Source organism: Nansenia antarctica (genome assembly GCF_963989245.1).
Source record: "Nansenia antarctica genome assembly, chromosome: 3".
NCBI classification, from domain to species: domain Eukaryota; kingdom Metazoa; phylum Chordata; class Actinopteri; order Argentiniformes; family Microstomatidae; genus Nansenia; species Nansenia antarctica.
In genome coordinates this window covers 58931167-58957603 of record NC_137688.1, presented here as the reverse complement: position 1 = coordinate 58957603, position 26437 = coordinate 58931167, and the positions used below count along the sequence as shown (strand labels likewise).

At 44.4% G+C, this 26437-nt stretch overlaps 1 protein-coding gene across 1 annotated transcript in view; it reads right to left on the bottom strand.

Moving 5' to 3' along the window:
• arid1b (AT-rich interactive domain 1B) overlaps positions 1–26197 on the bottom strand; it is a 72646-nt gene extending 46449 nt beyond the window's left edge. Inside the window, exons 1-4 of the mRNA XM_080527397.1 lie at positions 25130–26197; positions 16172–16363; positions 5903–6082; positions 2076–2186 (exon numbers count right to left, since the gene is read on the bottom strand). Coding sequence (XP_080383523.1) covers positions 2076–2186; positions 5903–6082; positions 16172–16363; positions 25130–26182 — 1536 coding nt within the window. The 5' untranslated portion in view covers positions 26183–26197. The remainder of the gene's footprint in view (positions 1–2075; positions 2187–5902; positions 6083–16171; positions 16364–25129) is intronic.
• Positions 26198–26437: the final 240 nt, after the last annotated feature.

Here is a 26437-nt window from a genome sequence, read left to right as displayed (position 1 = left end):
AGCCAGCGCTGCTCAGACGAGGTGGATCTGACCATGCTCGAAAAGAGAAAAAACGAGGATGAAACGAGAAACAGGAAGGTGACACACGGTGTCGAGTTAAACGTCATGTCACATTTCACAGGGACACTTCGATGAAAATGTGGGACACTTGAAAGCAAGGGGGGTCCTACTAAAGTTGTGTTACAGCCAGGCCGATGATCTGAAGTAGGTCACATGCTCCATGCTCCCCGCCCCCCCCCCCCCCCCTTCCAAGTTGCTATAACATTTCCTATTAAGTTTTTGGGGTCATTTCTATTAACATTGTGTTTCCACAATTGTGTGTCCGCAATGTCAGCAGCAAATCGTGGATTTCTACTTGGAATATTGACAGAAGCTTAATAAAAAAAACTGTCAGAAAGCGGTGAAAAAGAATCTGCTAAAAATAAACGAGTCACCTGCATGAATCACTGGCAGTACAAGATGTTCCTCAGCCTACATTTGAGCACGCCTCGATATTAAAAACAGAAACAAATGCGTGTGTGAAATGATAATAATAACAAATTCCATAAGTAGAATAATGTGATTAGAACATCAATCAGGGCTTTATGCATATTTTCTGAGGGGGCTGTATCTCAGCCTGTCGCCATGGCAACACCACCGGCGCCCTAACTTCAAAGGCAGCCTGAGGAGAGGGGGAGAGAGAGAGAGAGAGCGAGAGGGAGAGAGAAAGAGAGAGACATTGGATAGACTGTTGGCAGAAGAAAGGTAGATTTTTGGTAAAGACACACATTAAGAGAGCGAGAGAAAGGGAGAGATAGAGAGAGAGAGAGAGAGAGAGAGAGAGAGAGAGAGAGAGAGAGAGAGAGAGAGAGAGATGAGTGCTGGGCTCCTGATGATTAACTACAGCACTGCCCCCCCCCCCCCCCCACACACACACACACGTAAGTGGACAGATTTAATAATGCTATTGAGAAGCAACACTGGAGGGCAACACGTCTACTACTCTCTGCTTTTCACCCCAGCTAACCCATTGACAACACAGGGGGACATTTCAGGCACTGGGGGTGCTTGACTTCCTGTGTCACCAGAGAATGCCTTGAAAAAAAAAACAGCGAGTCTCCAATAACAAACTTTCTACTCAAGGACATAGAAGGACCTAGAAGGACCCAAGATGTTACCAAAGACTCTTTAACCTACCCTTATCACTTCAAATAAGTGTTTTAAAATCTAACCATGCACAGAATGTCCCTGTGTACACCATGGCTCCTCTATTGGCCTAAAACAATCCCGCAATGACACTTCCTTTTCGATTTCCTTAGTCATTTCTCCCCCTTAGGAATGAGTGAGAGAAAGAAAATTCATTCTACTAATGCTTAGTGGAACAAGAACCACCCAAACACAGCCTGTCTACTTCTGCACCGCTGTCCAGTCAACACAAAGTGTTATCCCATAAATGGTTGTTCGCTATGAACATAACAGGGAAAATCGACAAGTTCTGCTCTATGACAGAGAAGACAACTGAATACATGGTGGAGCAAAAGAAGCCCTCGGATTGGCTGAGAGAAGGCATGGCCCCACCCTGACTGACACGCCTGTGCTCCAATGGCGCGCTGACAGCTCAGCAGAGCACTGAGGCACAGCAAAGAGACTGCAGCAGGAAAGAGGAGGAGTAGAAGGGGAGGCTATGCTGAGCTAGCAGGGCCCTTCCACACCCCTGTCTTCCTCCCTTCACCACTCCTCTATGAGACAGCACGCTAAATAAGGCCTATGTGGGCATGGTCTCCTCGACAACGGATGGAGGAAACGCAGCCCTCGAAGGAGACTGGTACTGAGTGACAAGGGCTCCAGTCCAGGTCCTGTCGGGGGGGGGGGGAATCTCACTATCCATTCTCAGTAATAATGAGTGACAGCTGAGGGCTCTGGCATCTCACACACTGGGCCTGACCCAGGACCCTGAAGGTCATAGACAGCCCAGACAAGTTCACTTGGGTATGAATCAATCTGGTCCCGTCACTTTGTGGTGCAGTAATGTGTTTGCTGGAGAGAAAGGGCGGTGGTGGGGGGGGGGGGGGGGTGTTTCAGTGGAGAAGACTCACTGGTAAACTGGAGGGTCTGTCTTGCTGGTTGAGGCCAATGTCCTCGTGGTTGGGCTTCCCAGGGGTCATAGCAGACTGGCCCCTGTTGCCATAGCCCTCCTGTGACACCTCCTACACAGAGAGAGGGTGGAGAGAGGAGAGAGAGAGAGAGAGAGAGAGAGAGAGAGAGAGAGAGAGAGAGAGAGAGAGAGAGAGAGAGAGAGAGAGAGAGAGAGAGAGAGAGAGAGGGTGGGTGGCGAGAAAGAGAGGGTGGCGAGAGAGAGAGAGAGAGAGGGGTGGAGAGAGAGAGAGAGCAAAGGGTAAGAGAAAGGGTGGAGAGAGAAGGTAGGAGGAGGAGAGAGGTGGGGTTGAGGGGGTTAATGGGGGGGGGGAAAGGAAGAGTGAGAGAGAAACTCAGGTTATTTCCCTTTTCAGCTTAATCCATTCCTGCTGACATTTTAAAAGGCGCGTGTGAAAGCCTACCACGCTGCTTACTGTTGTTCTGTAAACAGGCCGTGACTCACATGTTCACAGAGTGATCTCTGCCCCCCCCCCCAGAGGACAGGCAGAGCGTGGTGCTGCTGACGCTGTCTCCGACTGTGTCCCGCACGAGCCTGAGGCCTGTGAGTGGGTCTGGGCATACTGACTAGTGACTATAGACAATCAATGGGTTAAACCCTGCAAGAATAACCTCTTAAAAACCCGCAAGAATCACACCGTCTGATCGCAGCCTAAGTACCAGTCTAGGCGGACGTTGAGAGCGCCAAACCAAAACAAACAAGATGCTAATCCCGAGGATTCTCGAGCAAAGAGATGATTTGTACTTTTTGGTTTTATGTAAATCGGCAGATTAGTATGAACTTGGGCTGGTGCCCCCGGTGACTCAGCGGATATTAAATCTTGTGAGGTCATTTACTTTGTAGGATTTCCTCCAACGAGCGCCCACCACTTCCTTAAGCAAACAAATACGGAGGGGGTCTTTTTGGGAAGGGGTTAAAAAGAAGAAATGAAAAAAATCCTGGAAAGTTTCTCTTTCTACGTACACATCCGTTTTAATTCGTCCGTGTGTACACAAACTGCACCTATCAACAAACCCCACATGCTCAGTACCATAGAAAGTCAGCCCCGGAAAAAGGAGGGGAAGGAGGAAAGCACGGGGCCGGTTTAGCCGGGTGACATATTTACTGAGGGTTGTGAGTTTACTCAAGTAGTGCCGTGATAGCTGGGTCACGGCCAGGTCAGACACGGATTATGACATCACTGCTCTGGCGTGCTCACACGGCGTACGGAACAGCTGCTTTTGGCGTGATAAAGGCAACTTCCCCTCGACAGGGGCTGGAGGAACCGAGCAGGTTGGGAGGGCCGGGCCAAAACACATCATAGTGGAAGTATGCAGCCAGCGAGAGGCCAACTCCACCCCCACGGAGCAGCAGATGTGTCTCCTTGAGCTCTGGATGGGAACGAATACAAGTTTCATCTGTAAATAAATACATCATACGCTCTTCTTTAAATATGGGGGGGGGGGGGGCGGATGGGCTGCATGAATAATAGAAAAAACCTGAAACAAATCCCTCAAGGAAGAAAGGCAATTCAGTTTTCCCATTATTTAATAATGTTCCAGAACATTTGGGATGTCCAATGCGTTGTAAAGTATATCAGGTCGTACGAGACCCTAGCCTAAGCTTTGCAAGTCAGACGCTGGTTATTACACACAGCTTACACATTAAAGACGGCTCCTTTTGATTTATTTTCCAGATTTTTTAAACACCTTGCCGCACGGTAATGAAATAATGTTCAGAGGGAAACGGTTTGAAGCAACACGAGGGACGCATGATGTAACAGAATTAAGCAGAATTCCCTCAGTACACAGCACCACATATCAGTCATAACATGTCTGTGAGGGAGTGCTGTTACCATAGAGACGCAGACAATGAGTTAGGCGGCCAGCCTTCGGTTCATGCCTCAGACGGTTAACAACAGGCTTCACCCGAGCGAACAGGGGAAGAGAAAAACGCTAGTCTGGGACAACGACGTTAAGGCCAAAATCATCCTTCCTGCAGAGTGAAACGTGACGCCCAGTCTAGCTCCATCTCAGCTGATAAAAAGGCTCCTTGGCTCATCTGAAAGCTGCGTTAATAGTCTCAGTGAAACGCTGGGCTTGGACCTTTGGTTGGCAGTCAGGGAGGATTTTTCCTACTCCCTCAGCAGAAGACTGTTCCCCACAAAGACAAGTAATAACAGGGAGGGCTAAAGTAACACAACACGCTCAATGAAAAGCCATGTCTGAGAGGAGAGGGTCTTTCTTCCCTTTCTACAGGCACAACACACCCCTTTTTTTTCTCCCTGAGTGTAAGCTGGCTCATTGTATCTCTAACACAACACACACAAAGCTAATTAAGCCCTTCAAGAGAGAGAGAGAGAGGAGAGAGAGACTGAGACACAGGGGAAATCGAGCTCAGCGTGAGCTAGCGCTGTGTTTCGTCACTTACAACACAGACTCGGAGACTTTGATTGAGGTGAGTGTCGACGGAAACACAGTCCCGATAGGGTGAGAAGCTACCTCGTCTTGATTGGCGGGTCCCCGAGTTCAGTATCGTTAGCGGCGGAGTTTCATCATCCCAACTCCCACTGACACAGGAACACTGGTCTAACAAGCACAGTGGCAGCCATCTTTGGTTGACTGCTTTAACAGAGGGGCGAGGAGGAGCAACAGTCTTTAACAGAGGGGCGAGGAGGAGCAACAGTCTTTAACAGAGGGGCGAGGAGGAGCAACAGTCTTTAACAGAGGGGCGAGGAGGAGCAACAGTCTTTAACAGAGGGGCGAGGAGGAGCAACAGTCTTTAACAGAGGGGCGAGGAGGAGCAACAGTCTTTCATTTCACCTCTTTTATTCCCCCTATATCCTGTACTGTCAAACTGTGGGAGAAGAAGACGCACCAGGCAGAAATTGGAAATTCTATTTTTCTATCAGTCTTGTTGTCGTCGAAGAGAGAAAATGAAAATAACACAGTTAGGGTTGTGGGAATAAACAGAAGCTTAGCAATATGGAGGAGCGCGGCCGCCATGCCGCCCGCTCTCTTCAGATATTACACCGAAACCCCAGAGAGTTTTTACACACGGTCAATTTCTCATTACTCCAGCGAGCGCCACTGTGCTCGTCTCTCACTGTGTCTTTCTCAGAGTGTGTCTTTCACCAAATGAGCCTCAGGTATTACACAGAGGGGTCAGGGTTTTCCCGTAATCCAAGGACTCCCCTGCAGGTAAACTCCACCACTGCTGAATACCAAAGGACCGTGGCTGACCTGCCTCATCCCTATAAATATGAGCTGCCAAATCGCTGACTCAATAAACAGCCACAGAGAGCTGGACTTCATTAAAGTCACTGGCCTTTATGGGAACGGGGGGGAGGCAGATGGCAACAGATAGCTGCGACTTTAATCTCATGAGAACTCTTACCTTCAAAGTATTTGTTTTTTTCTCCCTTTTCTTTTATCTCTCGAGAATAAATAAAAGGCCACCCAGGCTACACTGGCTAATAAATGGAAAAAGGTATAGTAATCCCTAGCGAGAGTGGGAGTCAAACTACAAACAAAGCTTTCCAAATAAAAACCTCATCCCCCTCCACATAAAAATGTCAAAGCGATGACTTGAACTTCTCGCGTGTCTGTTTATAGATGAATAGTGCTCTGGCTCCGCTGAGCCACACCTGAGGCTTTTTCTGGACATGAAATGACAGATTAAGTGGTTCTGAGACTTCCTCCCCCCCCAAACTGCTGAGCATGCAGAGGGGGGTTCCGTGTTCTTCAATAGCAGCATCTTTGTGTGTGGGGGGGGGTTTGTCAGTCTTACCTGCTGCGGTGGCGGACGTGGCTGCATGTAGGGGTGCTGTGTGGGTGGTGCAGACTGCTGCTGGGGTGGGCTGAAGTACGGGGGCTGGCCCTGCTGGCAGTACCCTCCCATGCTCTGCTGAGGCTGTGGTTGTGGCTGCTGCTGCTGCTGCTGTTGCTGCTGCCCATACTGAGCTGCCATCTGCTGAGAGATGATAGTGACATCAAGTCAGATATTACGTCCTCAGCACACCTTCTACTATGTACGGCCTTCGATCTCAACTACACCATCGTCTCAAAAGTTTAATTCTACAGGTTACGAATTGATGGAAATGTATTACTTGATTACGTTAAAAATCACAATGGTGCATAATGCATTTAAAGTCCTATGTACTGGCGGGGGGGGTGGGGGGTGGGGGGGGGTAAGCTCCAGACTCACAGGCCCTAATGGTTGTGTCGACATCATTAATACACACTGATTCTCCCTCCACTCTGTGCAAGCTGTCGTTTGTAACAGTCTTACGCAACATGTTTTGGGGAACAGCTGCTATTGGCAAATCCCTCTGCCTCATCTGGAGTCACTTACATTAGGCAACGTGTCCAAGTTTTAAACAATACACCACCAGCAGCGAGGATAAGAGCGCTGCTTTTAATCGATTTGCAAAATCATCAGTGCATGAAGATCTGGGAATAGGATTCTGCAATAAGAGAGAGATCACAGATCACACTTTATTTTTTATTGCCATACAAGTTTTGGTCACGGCTTTCCCATCTACGTGCCAAATCAAGGAACTCCCACCTTTAAAAAAAAAATCTCACTTTTAAATAATAAAAAATTATAATATGAGTCGCACATTAAAGACTAGCCAAACAGTTTTAGAACAATCTATGCAATACCACTCTGGGTTATTCCCATGTTAATCTCAGAATATTTTTTCTCTACTGAGATGGGAGATGAGAGGGAACAGGAGGTAAAAAGTCTCACCCCCCCCCCCCCCCCTCCCCTAAAGTTTTTTTGCTCACAATGCCCCTCCTAATCACTCGCAGGTGAGCAGTGTGCATTCCATACCCTGTCTTATAAACAACTAAATCTGCCTCCCTTACTCACCTCATCTCTACTCTAATTGAAGGGACCAGTGGTGCTGGTCAAATTTGGACTATAAGTGAGGCTATTCCCTAGTCAACCTATGGATGTATTGGTTCTCTCTGTAAAACAAAAAATTGCTATGCACATGTTTATGAATGAACTCCACCGCCCTCCTCTCTGGGTCGATAAGAGCACAGGCATAAATCAAAAAATTGCATCTAGAGAGAGTGTGAGAAGACGCTGAAGCTACATATGAAATGCATTATGGGGGAATACAGCAGTCTTACAATCCAATAACTGTGCGCATCACCCAACCAGTCGACAGCTCCTTAAGCCCTGAAGGCGGAGAGTCTGTTTTTCCACACATGAGCTCATCACTGTGGAACTGAAGACACTGGGTGTCTGAGAGTCTAACCTCCCCTCTCGCTCCTCTCACAGCTTGTGTTTACAGGCCTCGGCCAGACCAAGAGCATCTCAATGACACATCAGCAGCACCATCGCTGAGAGAGACGGAGAAGAGAAGTCACGTCCACCGCTCAGCGAGAGTCCATCTGCATTAAACTGGTCCGGTCGCGCACATCCGATAACGCCTCGTGATCAATATGTATATAGCCATACCCCTAGCTTTCACGCCGCTATCAGTGCAGCTGCCGTAATCAGTGCAGCTGCCGTAATCAGTGCAGCTGCCGTAATCTGGTAGCCAACTACCTCAGCCTCTACAGGTCTGAACAGTGAGCTTTTTCAATTACCGGCAACAACCAACTGACAGCTTGATAAGAGCTAAGATACAATACACAGCCTTACCTTGTTTCAAAAAGACTAACCCTGGCAAGAGAGTGCTAGCTCTGTGCTGATTAAGCAGTGGCCTTGCCTCGTTCTGTCCTAGAGAAACCCCACACCTAAAGGGGTGTGACAGCCATTTAATCCTCGAAATTGTGTTGTGACAAGATCAAACTTAAAAAAGACACATCCTTCTTTCAAAACCACCTGGATGGAGACAGGATACGGTAAGATCAGATACCCCATACTCGGGTAGACAGCCACCGGACGCACTTGGCACACACGCACCACAGTCTGCGTGTTACTCATGTTACCGTTAGCTTTGCCACCAATCTGAGTTGCGGGAAGTTTATATAGGCTTATAGCCAGTACTCATGTTGTCAAAGAAAATCAGGGGGGATGGTGGATTTGATCATATGGGGACAATTTTAGCATCCCCACAGTGTCAGAAACTTCAGTGTCAGTGACTTGGTGAAAATGTCATCGCCTACAGTATTTTACTCAATATGCGCAAAACTAAATGTTGAAATAGCAGTAATACCACGTTCATTGATAAAATGACATAAGGGATGGAAAGGGGGGATGGCAGTTTGAAAAGGGGGATGATTTTGACAGTTTTTATTTCAGGGGGGATGCCATCCCCCCTCATCTCGTGTCATCAACTCGAGTGCTGCTTATAGCACAATGTGCACGTTCGCATGGGCCGTAATAGGATTTCACCAGGAACCTCCGCAATGAGACGGTCCCCAACCTTCGCAAAGAGCAGGGAGTCCGATGACACCAGGCAGGAACGGCGGGACCCAGGGACAGACACACGGCGAAGGAGGCGAGGGCTGCATAATCGACGGGAGGAAAATCCATTCCTAATTATCTTGAAATATTAAGGTTGATCTCTGAACGGCATTCTCTTATATAGGCTGTCTGCTCTGCTACCTCTCCCCTCTATATGGCCGTGCCCTTCTCCTCCTCCTCCCCGTTCTGGATGAGCCATTTGGTCCACTCGGAGCAGGAAACACAATCAATAGCAACAGCACAGCGGGCCCCTCTGGTATCTGACCAGTTGAAACATCCAATTTCAGGTAGAATCCGTGAGGTAATAAAGCAGGTGTCTCGGGGCCATCTGGGGCCTCTCGCAGATAAAAGTCATTACATGCTCCCTCTCTCTGAGATGGGAAAGCAAGCAGAGCTGACAACACTGACACAAAGTGCCCTCGGGTCAAACGGGAAAAAGGGCTGCCGACTTCCAATGATGTAATGATGCAATAGTACTTAGACGTTTTTTCCTCAGAGAATGCAATTTTCCGGTTATATTCCGGGTTGGTTCTGTATAAAGGATATTGAGAACCTGCTGGCATATGATGTTTCTGAGGGAGAATATAAATTCTCTCGCCACCTTGACGAAGGAAGTGAGCAGTGACGGGGGTGCTGCTCCCAGCGCGGTGATGGCAGTCACGGACACACAGTAAGATTGTTGTGATGTCATGCTGTATCGCCACAACCAACTCCCATCAGACTGCCAGGAAAAGGTCTGACAGACGGTGTGGTGTGTGTGTGTGTGTGTGTGTGTGTGTGTGTGTGTGTGTGTGCGTATCACATAGCCCTTGCTCTTTGGCTGGAGGGCATAGAAAGCAAGCATCCATTAACATCTAAATGGGTTTTCATTAATATCATTTTCATGAGCATAGTGGAAGGATAAAAAGAGGGAATGAAAGAAGACCCTTGTGAAACAGCAGCCAAAGCAGCAAAGCCCTAGGATTTAACTTCAATCAGGAGCACAATGACAACACACAAAAATATATACAGTGTGTGTGTGTGTGTGTGTGTGTGTGTGTGTGTGTGTGTGTGTGTGTGTGTGTGTGTGTGTGTGCGTGCCTGCGTGTGATGTACAACGCTGCTGGTGGGACCGAAGCCTTATTTACAATCACACAGCATACAGTAAGCAGCCTGGTCCCATGTGAGTGCCAGTCTGTCTCTGGAGGAGCATTAAATCCAAACCAGCAGTCTGGGTCTAAATATAGCTGTAGTTCTGTCTGAACCCAGAATAACCTGACCCAGCCCAGCCCGGCCCACTCCGCTCTGACAGCCATGCAGCATGTTTACAGTTCTGGCACACACAGAGACCCTGTCCATCCAGCACCCAAGCACACAAACCCCCTGCCATGGGCATGATGAGGTGACGGGCAGGTTTTCACTGGAAGGTGATTATTTTTCAAAACCTTTAGCTCTGAAGAGCCCATTCAACCACTGGTGTTACTAGTGAAAGCGCATTCCAATGATGTTACTAGTGGCCTAAGTAGACTTATGCCGCCATCAGGATTCTCAAATAGGTATACCTTCCTGCCAAAATACATACTACAATTTAGCTTTCATTATTATTAGGGATGCACTGAAAGTTCGGCCACCGAAATCATTCGGCTGAAAATAGCAAAAAAAAGCACATCCGGTGTTCGGCCGAATGTGTGAAAAGAACGAATGTTTACAGAATAGGAGACTTTTTTTGATGACGCGATCAAACAATGCAAGCAACCCATGCTGTTCTGTGAATGAGACGAGCATTGAGTGATGACTGCCTACTGCTAAGTCATATAATTACAGCAAACATGTCGGCAGTTTGGCATTGTTCTCTGAACTACAAATGAGAGGCACATTCCGACATTAAGACTTCCGTTTTCGTGACTTCAAAAGTGCGAGCTAAGCGATCACTGTGTCACAGTATTATGTGACAGCTGCTGGTGAAAGGGATGACAAAGTGGCAGCCGATTTAATGTTCAGACTTTTATTTAGAAAAATGTAAATACGTTTCAGCGTTGTTGAAAATCAATGACACACTCGCTAGTCAACTAACATAGCTTGTTTTGTGAGCCTGCTAACAATGTAAAGTAGTGTTATAGTCAGGGGTGCACATAACTGGTGCGCCAGTGCGCATGCGTCGCCAAAATGCATGCTGCGCGGCAGATCAGCCGCATGAAGGCGCTTTTGCGCACCAAAAAATAATAATAAAAAATATATATTTGATCACAAAAAAAACATCCTCTACCATGGTTGAAATTGAGGACAGTGATAATTTACAGCAGTCAAGAGAGCAGTGATGATGACGATTAAGCTTGTAGCATAAATAAATGCTTAGGCTGTAACTTTTTGTTGAAAAGTTGATTTCAGTGTTTACAGAACAGAGCAGTGCTTAAAGAGATGTCCGTTTATTTCAGTGTGTTTAAAGAACAGACATTCAGTTAGTGCTTAAAGAGATGTCAGTTGATTTCATTGTGTTTAAAGGAGTCTGACAGACTTTCATGCTTAAAGAGCAGTCATTTGATTTTGCATTTGTTTATTTTGTTTTGCACACAATCATTTGTTCGTTCATCTTTATTTATGAATAAATGTCGTTTTGCTAATATAAGTTATCCATGTATCCCTTTTTCATCCATCCTGTGGGACGGGTCGTGACTCGCGAGCTCGGGGAGCACCAAACAGCATCCCTAGGTGCTCCTCTGAGCACTGGCCCCAAAAAGTTATGTGCACCCCTGGTTATAGTTAACTAGGTCGCAGTGGGGATTACTCACCGAATCCATTGCAGTATTTTGGCTTGACTAGTGAGTAGGGGTGTAACGGATCACCTAACTCACGGATCGGATCGTCTCACGGTTTTTGAGTCACGGATCGGATAATTTTTCGTATCAACACAAAACATTTTCATTTATATAAAAACTGCTTTTTCCTTGAATTCTGTAAAAACACCACTTTTATTATGTGAAAAACCAACAACATTCAAGATGTCAAAACTGGTAATATATATATATATATATAATAAGTATATAATATATAGTATATATATAATATAATATAATAAGTATAATATGTAATGTTTGAGTGTAGAATGTGTTATTTATATATATAAATAACACATTCTACACTCAAACATTACATATTTATATTATACTGAAATACACATTCAACTTAAATGATGCAATATAAGAGAGGGAGGCGCCTGGTTGCAGCAGTGAATCACTGGGCTCTTTAAATGACGAGGGAGGCATTTTGAGTTCTTCTCCGCCGAACAACGTTACTAGCACTCGCCATGATACACTTGGGCCGCGTTCGTAAATTCGCTTTGAGAGCGCCGGAGCGCACACTGGATCGGATGTCATAAAGGGACCAAGTAATTTGATTGGACAAGAGGCATTCCTTGAATGCTGATCAGATTCCAGGGCGAATTTACGAACGCAGCCTCGTTGTTGTGGATTTCCAGCTTCACGTGTCGTGAGTAAACAACGGATTCTTTTTCTCGCATTTTCAACCTATCATTGCGCTTTAGAGTAAAACAAAGCACGCAACTGTCGCGTCTATCTTTTCATGGCAACTCTACATTGTGATTTACAAGAGATATTAACTAATATTAAGTAATATTATTACTTGTTAAAATTGTGCAATTGATCCGCGGAACACATGCGTGCCGTACCGTGGAGGGCGATCCGTACGGATCACGGATTATCCGTGATCCGTTACACCCCTACTTGTGAGTGTGATGTGATTTTCGCCAACGTTCAAATGTATTTCCGCTTTTCTAAATAAAAGTGTGAACATTTTGATTGACTTGTTCCCCTTTTCACCAGCCGCTGTCACAATTTTTTATGAATGAGGAAATATTACGTAACATAAAGTATATACAATTTCAAACTATTTTGCTAAACATTTTACATTTCACATGAATAAGCATACAAGCATGAATAAAAAGCTACATTTATTTAATTTATAAAAAGGTAAAATAGTTGGCAAAATAAATGCCAAAAACTGCCGGTATGCACTCGGCCAAGTGTTTCCTTAATTTCAGTTGAGGCCTCGGCCAAGAATTTTCATTTCGGTGCATCCCTAATTTATAATTCTTTTTTAATCATTTCTAATGGGACAGTGGGAAACGAGAGCACCCAGTCTCTGAGTGCACTCGGTGTCAGAGGTTTTCTCTCGTATTTTACTGCAGATTCGCAAGCTAAATTTAGTGGCCTATTCAATTAACAAAAAGTAATCAAGGTAGTATTCTGTCATGTGCTTGGCGGTTAATATTGAATTTCCTTTTGAAAAGCTTGCACAAACATTGCGAACTGGCTACTCACATAAATCCAGCTCTTGGTGCACAGTACGCAGGCTGAAAATTATAGCGCACTACTTTTGTCGTCAGGTTTGAATCCAAAACTTTGCCATACTAGGGCAGTTGCATTTTATTTTATTTTAATTTTTTTGGAGTGGGGAAGTCCCACTCATATTTTTCTTTTTATTGTGATAGAGATAGTAGAGATATGACAGGAAGTATGGGTGAGAGAGAGAGAAGGGATGACATGCAGGATATGTCCACGGCCGGAATCGAACCCTGCGGTTACATGGTCAACGCTTAAGGCCAATTTAAGCTTCTGCGTCGAATTTACGCGTGTCTACGCCGTAGCCTACGTAAGGGCCCGGGGTCTCGCACTTTACACTTCTACGTAGGTCGCTCTGCAATTACACCGTCACATCGCTAGGTGGCAGTGGGTTTTCTATGCCCCTGTGCTGTGCCTCTTCCGGTTAGCTATCATTCTGACAATGCCGACGGTCTATATTTAGTAGGGCTGTTACGATTAGTCGACGTCATCGACTACGTCAATACGTCGGTTTGCGTAATATGCGTCGGTTAGTCGTAAATAAACAAAATGGCTGCGACCAGTGCAAACACGGAGAGTTAGCGATTAGCGATGTTAGCTTATAGCCAGTTTAACAGAAGTAACTTCACTTTTAACATTACTTCCCGTGGTCGTAGCGGGCTGGCTGACGGCTTAAAATGACCGTGATGACCTGTAGACCTTATCCAGCTATAGTCTTGTGTTTCTACCCCGGGGCATAGCCCTATTATCTCCATATTTATCTCCTAAAACAGTACTAGCTAAGCTGTTGTGTTTACCACAGTCCTGTTCTGACTGGTCGCGGGCCGTAAGTGATGCTTGTCTCACAACGGAACAGTTTGTCAGTGTGTGTGTGTGTGTGTGTGTGTGTGTGTGTGTGTGTGTGTGTGTGTCTGTGTCTGTGTGTATGTGTCACGCATGTGTGTGTATCTTTGTCTCTGTGTGTCTGTGTGTGAGTGTGACATGCTCACATTCCTCCACAGTAATGCCTAAGGTGGAGGGGGGAGAAGGGAGAGAGGGGGGGAGAGAGCTAAGGGGGGAGGGGGAGAGCAGAGAGAGGGGGAGAATGTTATGTTTGTTATTGAGATTGTTAAAGATTGTTACTGAGAGGTATACGGTATTCCGGTTAGAATTTCACTTTTTTACAGAATTTACTGCATTACTTGCACTTTTCCTTTTACTTGAAGTTAACTTTTATATTTTATAATATTATATTTTATGTTGGACTGTAAGAAAGGGAGGATCTTTTTTGTTGTGTGGAATATTGCCCTGCAGTGCAAGAATAATTGAATAAAATACTGAAATGTTGATAAGAGAAGTTTTTGACATTTATTTGGGGGAAATTAAGTGATACATTAACCGAACAGTAAAAAAAATAATCGTTAGACTAATCGTTAAATTAGTCGTTAGAATAACCGACGAACCGAACAAATAATCGATAGATTAATCGTTAGAAAAATAGTCGTTTGGGACAGCCCTAATATTTAGACCCGACGTGTACTCATAGCGGCATAATAGCGATCAAAAAACGTATTTTTGTTATGCTTGTTGTAAAGAAAATGTCTATAATGCATTGAAATGATAGTAAACTAAGATAATCAGATGGTTATCATACATTTTCAAATCTTTATTAATAAGTAATTACAGAAAAAGTTCCTTCCGCATTTACGAGAGAGTTGGAATGTGACGCTACCAAGCGGACCAATCACAGTTCTTTTAGATAACTTAACATTAAATGTCTATCATAAATATAATATAAGAGGTGCGCGTTAAACTACGCCGTAGGCTACGCAAGGCTACGTAGGCTACGCCGTCGATTTTACGCAGGAGCGTAAACTGGGCTTTAGTCCCCTACGCTACCTAAGCGCCCCTCAGTTGCATATTTTTTAAAGAAATGTTTACACCAAATCCTCTGCCATGATCCAAGTCAACAGGCCATTTCACACTACTAGTTTACTGGCTTCTAGATTCAGAACTCTCTCTCTCTCTGGCTACCATAGAAGGCAAAAAATGTTCCAGTGTCACTGATCACACCTCACGCATTGCATATGCCATTTTATTCATTTAATAAATGTCAACTCCTCCTGTGCTTGGCAGGTGTAATGGCAAAATAATGGTATGGACAATGTGGCAGGAATTACACCGGCCCAACCCTACTAGTCAGCAAAAGCATGACTAATGTCTGTAGACAATAGGGGTGCAACGGTTCTCGGTTTTTTTACGGACGGTACGGTTTGCGTTCCACGGCTCAATTCACTAGTGAACCGTGACGGTTTTCGGTTTTCGTTTTTTTTTTTTTTTTTTTAACCTTTATTTTACCAGGAAGTCACATTGAGATTAAAACCTCTTTTACAAGAGAGACCTGGCCAAGACAGGGTCAAAATAGTAGCTTAAAAAAACTGTTCAGATAACAAGACAGGACATAAGACAGTGGCAACAATACAATAGACAAACAATGGTAGGGGTATTTACAAGGTGATTAAAACATTGAGAAGTCTAACCAAAGCAGGTACAGCGAGCGGTGACCACATCCTTTAATCTACGCTTGAAGATACTTATGGAAATAAGGGCCTCTAATTTAAAAGTAGTCTGTAGGTCATTCCAAGACCAAGGGCCATAATAAGACAAGCTTGCCCTTCCAACATTGTTCATGATAAGTGGCACCTTGTATTGTAGCCATCTACGAGACCTGAGACCCGAGCCACTCGGTATAGGGATGAACTTCAGGCCCAGATAATTCGGTAAGAAGCCAGAGATGATTTTAAACACAAGAGTGTACCAGTGTTGGAGCCTTCTGACAGAAAGAGATGGCCATCCAACCAGACTATACAGTGTACAGTGATGGGTCCTGAAGGCACTATTGGTGATGTATCTTAGAACCGAATGATACAGGGGGTCTAGCTTGGATAAAGTGGACAGAGAAGCAAACCTATATACTGTATCAACGTTTTCTGGAAGCCAAGGAAAAGCAAGATTTAAATCTATACAGGAAGCCCACTGTACGCTTAAGCTTTATGGCGAGAAGATCAATTTGGCCGCGTTCGTAAATTAGCTCTGAGAGCGCCGGAGCGTCCACGTGAATGCCTCGAACGCGGCCTTTGGTCAGAGGTCGAGTTGGTCTGGAACGTTTGTTTCTGAACCGAACCGTACCGAAAACCGTGACCCAAAATACCGAACCGTACCGAACCGTGGGCCAACTGAACCGTTGCACCCCTAGTAGACAACTATGTTGATCGGACACACAGTGGTATAAATGCTCTTTAGGTGAAGGACATACCTGCTGTTGAGGATACTGCATGCCACTCATGCCCATCTGACTTCTCCCAGGCATTCCCACGGGGTAGCGGTGAGTGGAAGGTGACACATATGGCTGACCAGGGTATACCTGGCCCTGTTGCTGCGAATAAGGGTTGTTGCCCATGCTATAGAGCTGAGAGCGTTTCATCGTCATGGCATCCATTGGTGGCACCTAGCAGACAGAGATGGGATAATAAGTAAGTTGACATGGATATGACAAGGCCTCTGCTATATATACACAGATCCTACAGCAAGTTGTTGAGACCTAGGCTATAGTATAGCCTAACACTATTGGTAACATGTACTGGTAGGGAAACAAAATACATGTGGTTGAATCTTGGCTATCAAATCCAACACCCAAATCTAGTTGTTATTGCTAAATAATAAATCCAGTTGCTAAATGGATCCGGTCTCCCCATCACCTCAAACCAGGCTTATCCACTGGCCTCAGGATGGTCAGCGGTCAGTAAAGATATCTCAGGATGGTCAGCGGTCAGTAAAGATATCCAGGCTAATGTGAAAAAAGAGAGAGAGAGAGAGCAATTCAAGCTAATAGTCTCATGTCACTGCCAAGTTCAGGCCAATTGAAGCAGCACTTACAGAAAATGTGAACAATCGAGAAAGCCTGGGAGGCCACTTTAAACGAGCAGTCTAAGTGTCAGCAGTCATGCCTGAGCACCCTGCGATTTTAACACATACACGCTGGCAAGGGCGGGCGCATGCACGCACGCACACACAGAAAATGACATTTAAGAGAAGGTAGCGACAACTCGGCGTATCTATGTGAAGGAAGCAGAGATCTTTCAACCGCAGCTCATAAAGGATTCTTATTAATACAGCTTGTAGATGATATCTTAAACCATTTCCTGATACACGATTCACACAATTTAAATTTCCTCATTTTTATCACATCATACTCTGACGAACATTAAAACCTAAACAAAAGGAAACCCCCAAATACTTCCAGGAACACTGCCTGGTAAAAACAAACAGTCAAAATAATACCTGGGGCTTGAGAGCAGGCAGCATCACTTTTGGAGGGGAATTTAAATATCAATCTTATGCATTTAGGGGTCATCACATAGTACACAAAGCTTAATTAGGTCAAAAACACAAGAATCCTTTCCAGGTAGCCTAACAGCAGTAAAAATGAAGGATGCCCCGATCGATCAGCTAGCAATCGGAATCGGCCGATATCCAGTAAAAATGAGATTGGGGAAATCCGATAATGCTTTCTAGCCGCCGATCACGACAACCGATCAATGACGCAAACGACGTGAGCCAATTCATTGTCGCATGCTCATTAACCTAAACTAGCCACACTTGCATGCTTGTAAATATGTCAGCGGTGTGAGTGGTGTTATGTGTTTATAACATTAGGACTCGAGGAGGGTATTCCACGTACGTTGATATTCGCGATTAATAGGAAAGCCTTGTTCGAGCAAGTCTCGATTGGGATTCAAGCCTCAAGTGATTCCTCGAATGAGAATCATGCCTTGTGTCATCAATGTTCACGCAAGTCCGGGTTGGAAAGCCTCGATTTCGGCGAGCGCCCGCAGTAAGAAGGAACCCAGAAGAGCCGATTGTCGAAAAGAAGATACTAAGACTGGAAAATGACAGTGAAAAGTAAAAAAGGGCAATACTGCAGCAATTAACAAGGCGGGGGAAATGGTTTGGCAAGACATTGCTGACAGATTAAATGTGTAGGTCATACTAGGCCTAGGGGTGGGACGATTAGAAAATGTCATGTCACGATTATTGTGGGCAAAATAATCGCGATCCACGATATTATCGCGAGAATTTAAAAAAAAAAAAAAGGGCCTTTTTTTTATGCCAATAAAACACACTGTAATCACTTTAACTTAGATTTTGTTGTATTTTTAGGACATTTCATCAGTAATTCAAATTCTGATTCTAGTGGCACATATCTCTGGCCATAATCCGGGTCCTTAATGTGGTATATGAGGTCAAAATCCGAAGTATGACAAAAATGGCTCAAATAGCCCCAGCCCTCTAAGGGTTAAGAAAGAGCAATTCCTTTTCGGCCAATCAGCACCTTTCATTAACGTACACAAGGAAGTTTAAAGAACGCACTCCCAGTGTTGCCAACTTCCAGAGCCCCTTGGCGACTTAATTAGTCAAAAGCGACCAGCGACAAATCTAACTCCCTTTTCTGGTCATTTGGGGAATTATTGTAAAGCATCTAACATATCCTGTATTCCACGGTTCACGTTACAACCGAGCTCAGGAGAGACGAGTAGGGATACAGTCTATGGCGAGCGAGGGCTGCCGTCTCCTCTCTCCCTCAACACTCACTCCCGCGGCCAGTCTGATAGCAGCCGCAGGGAGCGTGCCGTTGTGCGCGCGGCTCATGTGAGGAATTGCAATTATATTACAGTAACAGTCGCTAACTTGACTGCAAAAGTAATGTAGACTAGGCTGAAAAATAGCGCCAGACATTTGTTAAACACAGTTTATTCATAACATACGATTATGACGATTATTCAAATAATTTAAATTCTCCACGATTAAGTTATCGCGGGTGTTTTTATCGCGATTAACGATAAAAACGATAATCGTCCCATCCCTAACTAGGCCGTACTTATTGTTTTATGTTCATTTTTAAATAAATGAACATTCACTACTGTGGTTAGGCTATATACTCAGCAGGCTACAACACCCCATCAGATCACCAGGGTGGCAGAGTGGTACTAGTTGCTGCCATCAGTGCATAGTGTTCTTTTTAAGACGGGGGTTCGAATCCCGCTTCTGACTAGGGCTGGGCAAACGATCAACATTTTTTTTCCGATAATCGTAAGAATTAACGATCAATTATCGATTAATCAATAAGCTTTTTTTTCATTAAGAAAAAAAAAAAAAACTAGGGCAGAAATAACAAGCATGTTTTCCTTGGGGAAAAAACGTTATTTGTGTTGCTATTGCAGAATTGCACAATGCACACATTCATTCATTCACATTAACTAGACACTACAGTCAGATAACAATCCTCTTAAACAAGGCAGTGGGTAGCCTAAATTGTTTAACTTAAAAACACATTTTACATTATAAATAAAAATATAGAAAATAAGTAACTCACCATAGGAGCAGTAAAAAAACAGTTACTCACAAATAGGAGGATGACTGAAAACGGATTATGGAACGTCGCGATGGAACAGGATATGCTGGCTCGACTATTTGCATCAGCGCACGAAATCCTCTACCCTCGACAAAACTGAGCGGCAGAATATCTGTTTCAATTAATTTGCAGATGGCCATCGTTATTTTCTCTTCTCGTTGTGCATCACACCTCCCGCGTATAAGATGAGGCATGATGGAGGGCTGAGCAGTACAAGGTAGCGAAGGAGCAGTCAGGGTCGGGTGTACGGTTTGCAGGTGGTATTTCATCGGGGTCGTCGTCGTATTATATTTATAGGTCACTGCGCAGTGTTTGCAATGAAGAGGTCGCCTTTCAGATCAAAATGCTCCCACACCAAGCTACGTTTCGCTCGCTTCGCCATTTTCCAAGCAGTGTGTGTTCCAACAGTTTACCGCACAGCTGATTAATCAATTAAACATGCAAGGTGCCTTTCAGGAAGTAGTGGAGATCGTGCACCTATTACTGGAGGTCAGGTTACACTAACATACGGGAACTTCCGTCATGCCGTACTGCGTTGCGAAATTCAATGCGAAGGCAAATGCAAAGTTCATTTCTCACACATAACGTGGACAAACTAATTTCCATTATTATTATTATTATTAAAACAAAACAAAATACAAAAAAAATATTATCGATTATCGAGCAAAATATTTTGTGATCGACCAAGACCTTATCGATCAATTAATCGATCATCGATCATTGATGCCCACCCCTACTTCTGACATACACTTTTTACTGCATTTCGTTGTCTGATGCTTGTACTCGGCAATAACAATAAAGTTTAATCTTCTTATTATTACTGATGGATAGATGATTCACTTAATTAGACAGATGTATTTATTGTAAATCGATTTACATGAAGGCTTCTGTTAAATGTCAAGAAAATACACATTAAATTAAAATCAAAGCCTCTATCTTTTTACAACATTTTATCTATCTATCTAGCACACTATCTCATAAAAGGTGGGAACTAATACTTGACGGAACTGTCGTTCGGGATTTAGTTTCCACCTGTGAGACATTTGTGACACGTATTACTTGAACCAGACCGTAAACCTGGTCGCTACCAGGTTTGTTCTGAAGGACTGGTTGCATAGCAACTAAACAGCAAATTATTTGAGCCACATTCATGAAATTGAACTCGGTCTGAAATTATCACTAATTATCAAAACAAGTCTGAATTAGCTCTAATCACGCTTTGTGGAGTAGTGCCCAGTCCCCAGTGTGTGTGGTGTTATGTAACATTAGGACTCCAGTTCCCAGTATGCACAGTATGTAGCGGAGCATGGCGAGTTTGAAAAGCTGACCACAGAGAATGAGAAGAAAAAGGCAGAGAAAATGTACAGACACAACTCAATCAAAAGGTTTGTGGAGATTTTTTAAAAGGCTCTTAAAACATTTAGGCCTAGGCCTCGCTTTCGGATGCTCTAAATGTTAAATGTCTCACCCACACTATTTTTCCTTTTTTTTTATTGGCCTATTAGTATTAGGCTATTATTTGATCGGTATCAGTAGTATATCGGAAGATATTGCTCATAGATTATCGGTAAAAATTATATTTTGTGGGTACAATTTATGACTTCTAGATTATTTCAATCCTTTCATAGAAAAAGGTCTTGTGGATCCGTTCAGCCTCCCAACTATTTTTTTTTGAGTAAATAGCTTTAGAGCAAGAATGATGGGAATTTTCTGTGGGAATATTTGAGTGTAGCCTAAATGGTTCCAAGCTTGATTTCCTCCCTATAGGACACAAGCCAAAAAGTCCACATTGAACTCAATTCAAGCCAGTCAAACTATGTCCTGACATCTGCCAGACTAAGATTGATGTGGATGAATGGTCAATCAGTGCTGTGGTCAATCCTACCCAGAAACCAGTGGAAGAAAATATATGTGATGCATGTACAAGGCTACCTCATCGGCATCCAGGTCATCACAGCCTGTGCACCAAAAGGATTTACCATTATTAAATTGTCAACAGTGCCACTTACCAATAAAACTTCCAACAAGCGGAGAGTCTGCAACAAACTAGCCTGTCTCTAATAACCACCAGGCACTAATAATATTGAAGCAAATAAGTGCCTATTAACCCCAAGTCAAAATATTTTCCATAATGTTTACCGGTGTGTATTCTCTGTTGATATTACTAGCTTATTGAAGCGAAGTATTTGATTCTGAGGGATGGTTGTAACATTATTGGTATTCTACAGTCTGACAGTGGCAACTTTGTGTGGTAAACAATAATAAATTACTACATCTATCAAATATGAATCTGGTGCAGACTGATTTATTATAGGCGAATAATGTTGGTGGACAGTTGTTCAGTATGGTATTCTCAGATCTGTCATATCCTTGGCTTGAGAAGCAATTTGGAAACAGGCTGATCAAACAGAATCAACAATAGCATGTCTCTAATGCACTCCGGGAGCTCTCTGTGGTGCTACACCTGTGCTACGAACGTAAGTTTTACTATATTACATTACGGAGCCTAATCACTAGAATTTTTTATTTTATTTTAAAAAAAATCTGAGTGGGGCAGTCCCACTCATATTTTTCATTTTTATTGACAGTTACAATGAAGATTTAGACAGGAAGGATGGGTGAGAGAGAGAGAGGAGGGATGACATGCAGGATATGTCACCGGACGGAATCGAATCGGGGACCCTGCGGTTACATGGTCAGCGGTCAGCGTTTAACCCGCTACGCCACCTAAGTGCCCCATCAAAAACTAAATCACAAAGCTATTTCAGTGCGTCTCTCCCTAGTTCTTCTAATGCTCAAAGGTCCCTAGTGTTCTCAAAGCCAGAATGAGAGCGAACTGATACAAAAACAGGACACGTCCTCTTTAATAAGACTAATTTAAGATGCAATTACAATACCTCGGTGAAGATCATTGACTTCCAAGTTAGACATTTTTTACTCTAGGCCTGTTAGTGATGAGATCTCAGAAATGACTCATGGAGACACCAGGAATGAGAAAGTGAACATAGTCCTATTCACCTTATATAAGGCTATAGGACAAGAATTCTATATAAGCCCTGCAGTGGATGGCTACGGACGCAACTTTTCGGCTTTTGGTTCCTACACCAAAAAATTATGTTTTTTAACAGATATGTTTAGTACCCACGGTAACCAATTATCTTCTTAGCTCCTGGTGCACTTGTTATTGTATGTGGTGAGACGTTATTATGTTTTTCTGTTCACATGCTGCTCTAAACGAATTGTCCCTAGTGGGACTAATAAAGTGAGTTGTTTGAATTGAATTGAATATGTGGTGTTTCAAGGTGCCGCACCAGTCTCCCTTTTTGAGGAAAATGCTGCACACATCATGCAGGATTGGGACGGTTCAGATCTACCATACTCCGAGATCTGTTCAGTTCATGTAGACACATATGAGGTATATTCAGGGGACAGCCACCCAGGCTAAGTGTGTGTGTGTGTGTGTGTGTGTGTGTGTGTGTGTGTGTGTGTGTGTGTGTGTGTGTGTGTGTGTGTGTGTGTGTGTGTGTGTGTGTGTGTGTGTGTGTGTGTGTGTGTGTGTGTGTGTGTGTGTGTGTGTGTGTGTGTGTGTGTGTGTGTGTGTGTGTGTGTGTGTGTGTGTGTGTGTGTGTGTGTGTGTGTGTGTGTGTGTGTGTGTGTGTGTGTGTGTGTGTGTGTGTGTGTGTGTGTGTGTGTGTGTGTGTGTGTGTGTGTGTGTGTGTGTGTGTGTGTGTGTGTGTGTGTGTGTGTGTGTGTGTGTGTGTGTGTGTGTGTGTGTGTGTGTGTGTGTGTGTGTGTGTGTGTGTGTGTGTGTGTGTGTGTGTGTGTGTGTGTGTGTGTGTGTGTGTGTGTGTGTGTGTGTGTGTGTGTGTGTGTGTGTGTGTGTGTGTGTGTGTGTGTGTGTGTGTGTGTGTGTGTGTGTGTGTGTGTGTGTGTGTGTGTGTGTGTGTGTGTGTGTGTGTGTGTGTGTGTGTGTGTGTGTGTGTGTGTGTGTGTGTGTGTGTGTGTGTGTGTGTGTGTGTGTGTGTGTGTGTGTGTGTGTGTGTGTGTGTGTGTGTGTGTGTGTGTGTGTGTGTGTGTGTGTGTGTGTGTGTGTGTGTGTGTGTGTGTGTGTGTGTGTGTGTGTGTGTGTGTGTGTGTGTGTGTGTGTGTGTGTGTGTTTTACAGTATTTATACCGTATCTGTCAATCCACTGTTATCATTTGGTGTGAAGAACATCCTATGTGTAGGCATAACTGGTTGTCAACTGTCAACAAACATTGTAACTGACTGTTTTCATAATGTCAAAATGCACTGATAGTATTTATGTCCTTTAGATATTGTACATTTATGTGCACATAAATAAAGCATTTAAAATGTGTGAGTGAGTGAGTGAGGGTCTCATTTCCTGCTGAGGTATTTGGCTGATAGTGGCAACAGGCACATGGCTAATCTGCATGTGTAAAGGTCAGGGCTCCAACACAGGGTGACTCAATGGTCTTCCTGCCAAATAAAATTGTATCTCATCACAACACAAGCTAAAAGAACACTTTGGATTGTGAGACATCTTTACATAATGTAAAGAAAGAGCAAAAAGAACACAATGACACAGTCCATCTACATTAGAGGGACAAGTTGACAGGTTGGTCTTCAGGTGGAAGATTTGCTCCATCAAGTAGTTGGCTGTCAAGTTGAACCACAACCAAACTCAGAAGTGTTCATGGCCCACAAGCTGTCAGCCTCTTGCAAGGCCTCTCTTTCTGACTGTCGGTCTGAGTGGCTAATCTGGCTATGTGAAATGAGTTCCAGGACACCCTAAAAGCCCGAGTAGGGGGAATTCATTGCAATCAACAAGCATGTAGCTAACGCTACATAACATACCTCGCAAGAATAGACCAAAATGACCCCACACATCAGAGCTCTTGCTTTAACAACGGTCTGGACACATTTCCAGCAGCACGTTCAAGCTAACAAGCTGGCGAACGCTGGAACAAGGGTCAACTATGCTACGCAAGCTAGCTGGCTGTCTGGCTAACTCACGTTACTAACTAATGGGACTGGTGATAACAACAACAATTTCAACACAAAATGTAAACAAATATTACAACAGCAGCACGTGTTACTGTCGCACAAACTTGGTTAGCGGAAGTCTGAATGCTAAAGTGACATGCCAGGTAAGCTAGCTAGCTACTAGCTACTAGCTACTCCTCCCTACACACACACACACACACACACACACACACACACACACACACACACACTTTGTGAGCTGGTTAGCGAGTTTAGTAAAGCCAACCTAAATAAATAAGATATTTCAAATGCATCATAAACTCAAGAAGATTACTAGATTGTTTAGCTAGCTGTGCGGGATCAAAGAGAGACATATCACGACAGAGACCAGCGAGGTAACACAGAACAGGAACTGGTTCTGCCACATTGTGCCAAACGAGGCAGGCAGAAGTCACCTTGGACATACATTGTAATGCAAACTTCAAACCTGCTAGTTTGTAGCCAAAGTGGCTGATGATTAAGACAAAAAACCGAGTATAATCAGTTGTCTCAGCACATGCTCATTGCTACCAATACTGATCGCAATGTAGGAGCTACAAGAGAAAGAGAAATGTTCAATCTTAAAACCAAGATATATTCAGTTCAGAGAATATCTTACATAAAGCACCCGTCCACAGACGACCTACACTACAGTGCTAACAACTGGCTGAGTCTGTCTGACAATTAAATTGCCTTAACTTAAGTTTGCTGTCTGGCAACAAGTACAGTTAGCAAAGTCACTGAGACAGTGACTAAATCTTAAACATGACTCTTTACCTGGGATCTGCCAGTAGTTCCCTGTCCGTTGTTTCCGGGGCTCATTGCGGGGTGATTTCTTTGTTGTACTCCCCAGCCGTGAGTGACTGAACCATATTGATGAGAGCTCATGTCTTTGGCGGGCCCCATGCTTGATTGTTGTTGTTGTTGTTGTTGTTGTTGTTGTTGTTGTTGTTGTTGTTGTTGTTGTGCAGAGGGATTACTGTACTCTTGATAGCCACTGCCATAGCCTCGCATCATGGGACTCGGAGATGTCAGTAGCTGGTTGAGAGTCGGGGTGGCCCCCGATGGATGCGGCTGATTTTGATGATTTTGCCCTGGAAATCTCTGAAATCCTCCTGCATTTCCACTAGCAGAGGCAGCAGCCATGGCAGCTTTGCTGTGGTTAGCAGCGGCCGTGTTGCTGCCTGGGCTCATCATATTATTCCCCTGCCGCCCGGGACTCATCATGCCGTAGCCACTACCACCGTAGCCTGGTCGGTAGTTCGGGTAGTGGTTGTACGCGCTGTTCTGATACCCTTCGTGAGAGTTGGCAGCCTGATCCATACTGTTCTGTGCCGAGTGCATTATTATCCCAGACCCGGGGCTTTGTTGTCCGCCATGTTGATCAAAGCAAGGCCCTCCTCCTCTTCCATTGCCATAATAACTATTAAACTCGCTAACGGAACTGTTCCCACTTTGGGACGGGTTGGTGTTGCTATTAGTTGGTCCCAGACTGGCATTGTTGCCATACCTGCCGTCCATCCGATGGTCCTCCGTTTTGCACGACTGATGGTCCTCTTTCTCACTTTTGTTCAGCAATTGCTGATGGCGTAATTCGACTTGACTACCTAAATTATTCTCTTTTCCTCCGTGTTGACGATTCCCACTCTCTCCTTGTGTACCAGACTGCAGGTTGTTAATGTTGTTGTTGTGAATTTGGCGTTGTTGGTGGTGCTGGATGAACTGATTGAACGGCTGTGACTGTTGCTGAGGAGGTGTGTGGTGGTGAGATGGAGGATCTCCGCCACCAACATTTTTCACTTTATGACTCCCCAGCATTCCCGTCTCCATGCTGGAAGTGTTCGACATCGAAGTCGATAAAGATGCCGATTGATCCCCACCTTCCCTCTCACGTGGATTCGAGATGTTGTTGACAGGAGGAGAAGCTCTAGCTATGCTGGTCAGTTCATGGTGATGGCGATCTACATTATTCATAGAATGAAGAGCGCTAGTCCCATCATCTCCCACCCCGAGCACGGCTCCGACATCAACTCCTCCGGACTTCCCAGACTTCAGGTCTTGACTCGCCGCGCTGCTTGCTGCTAA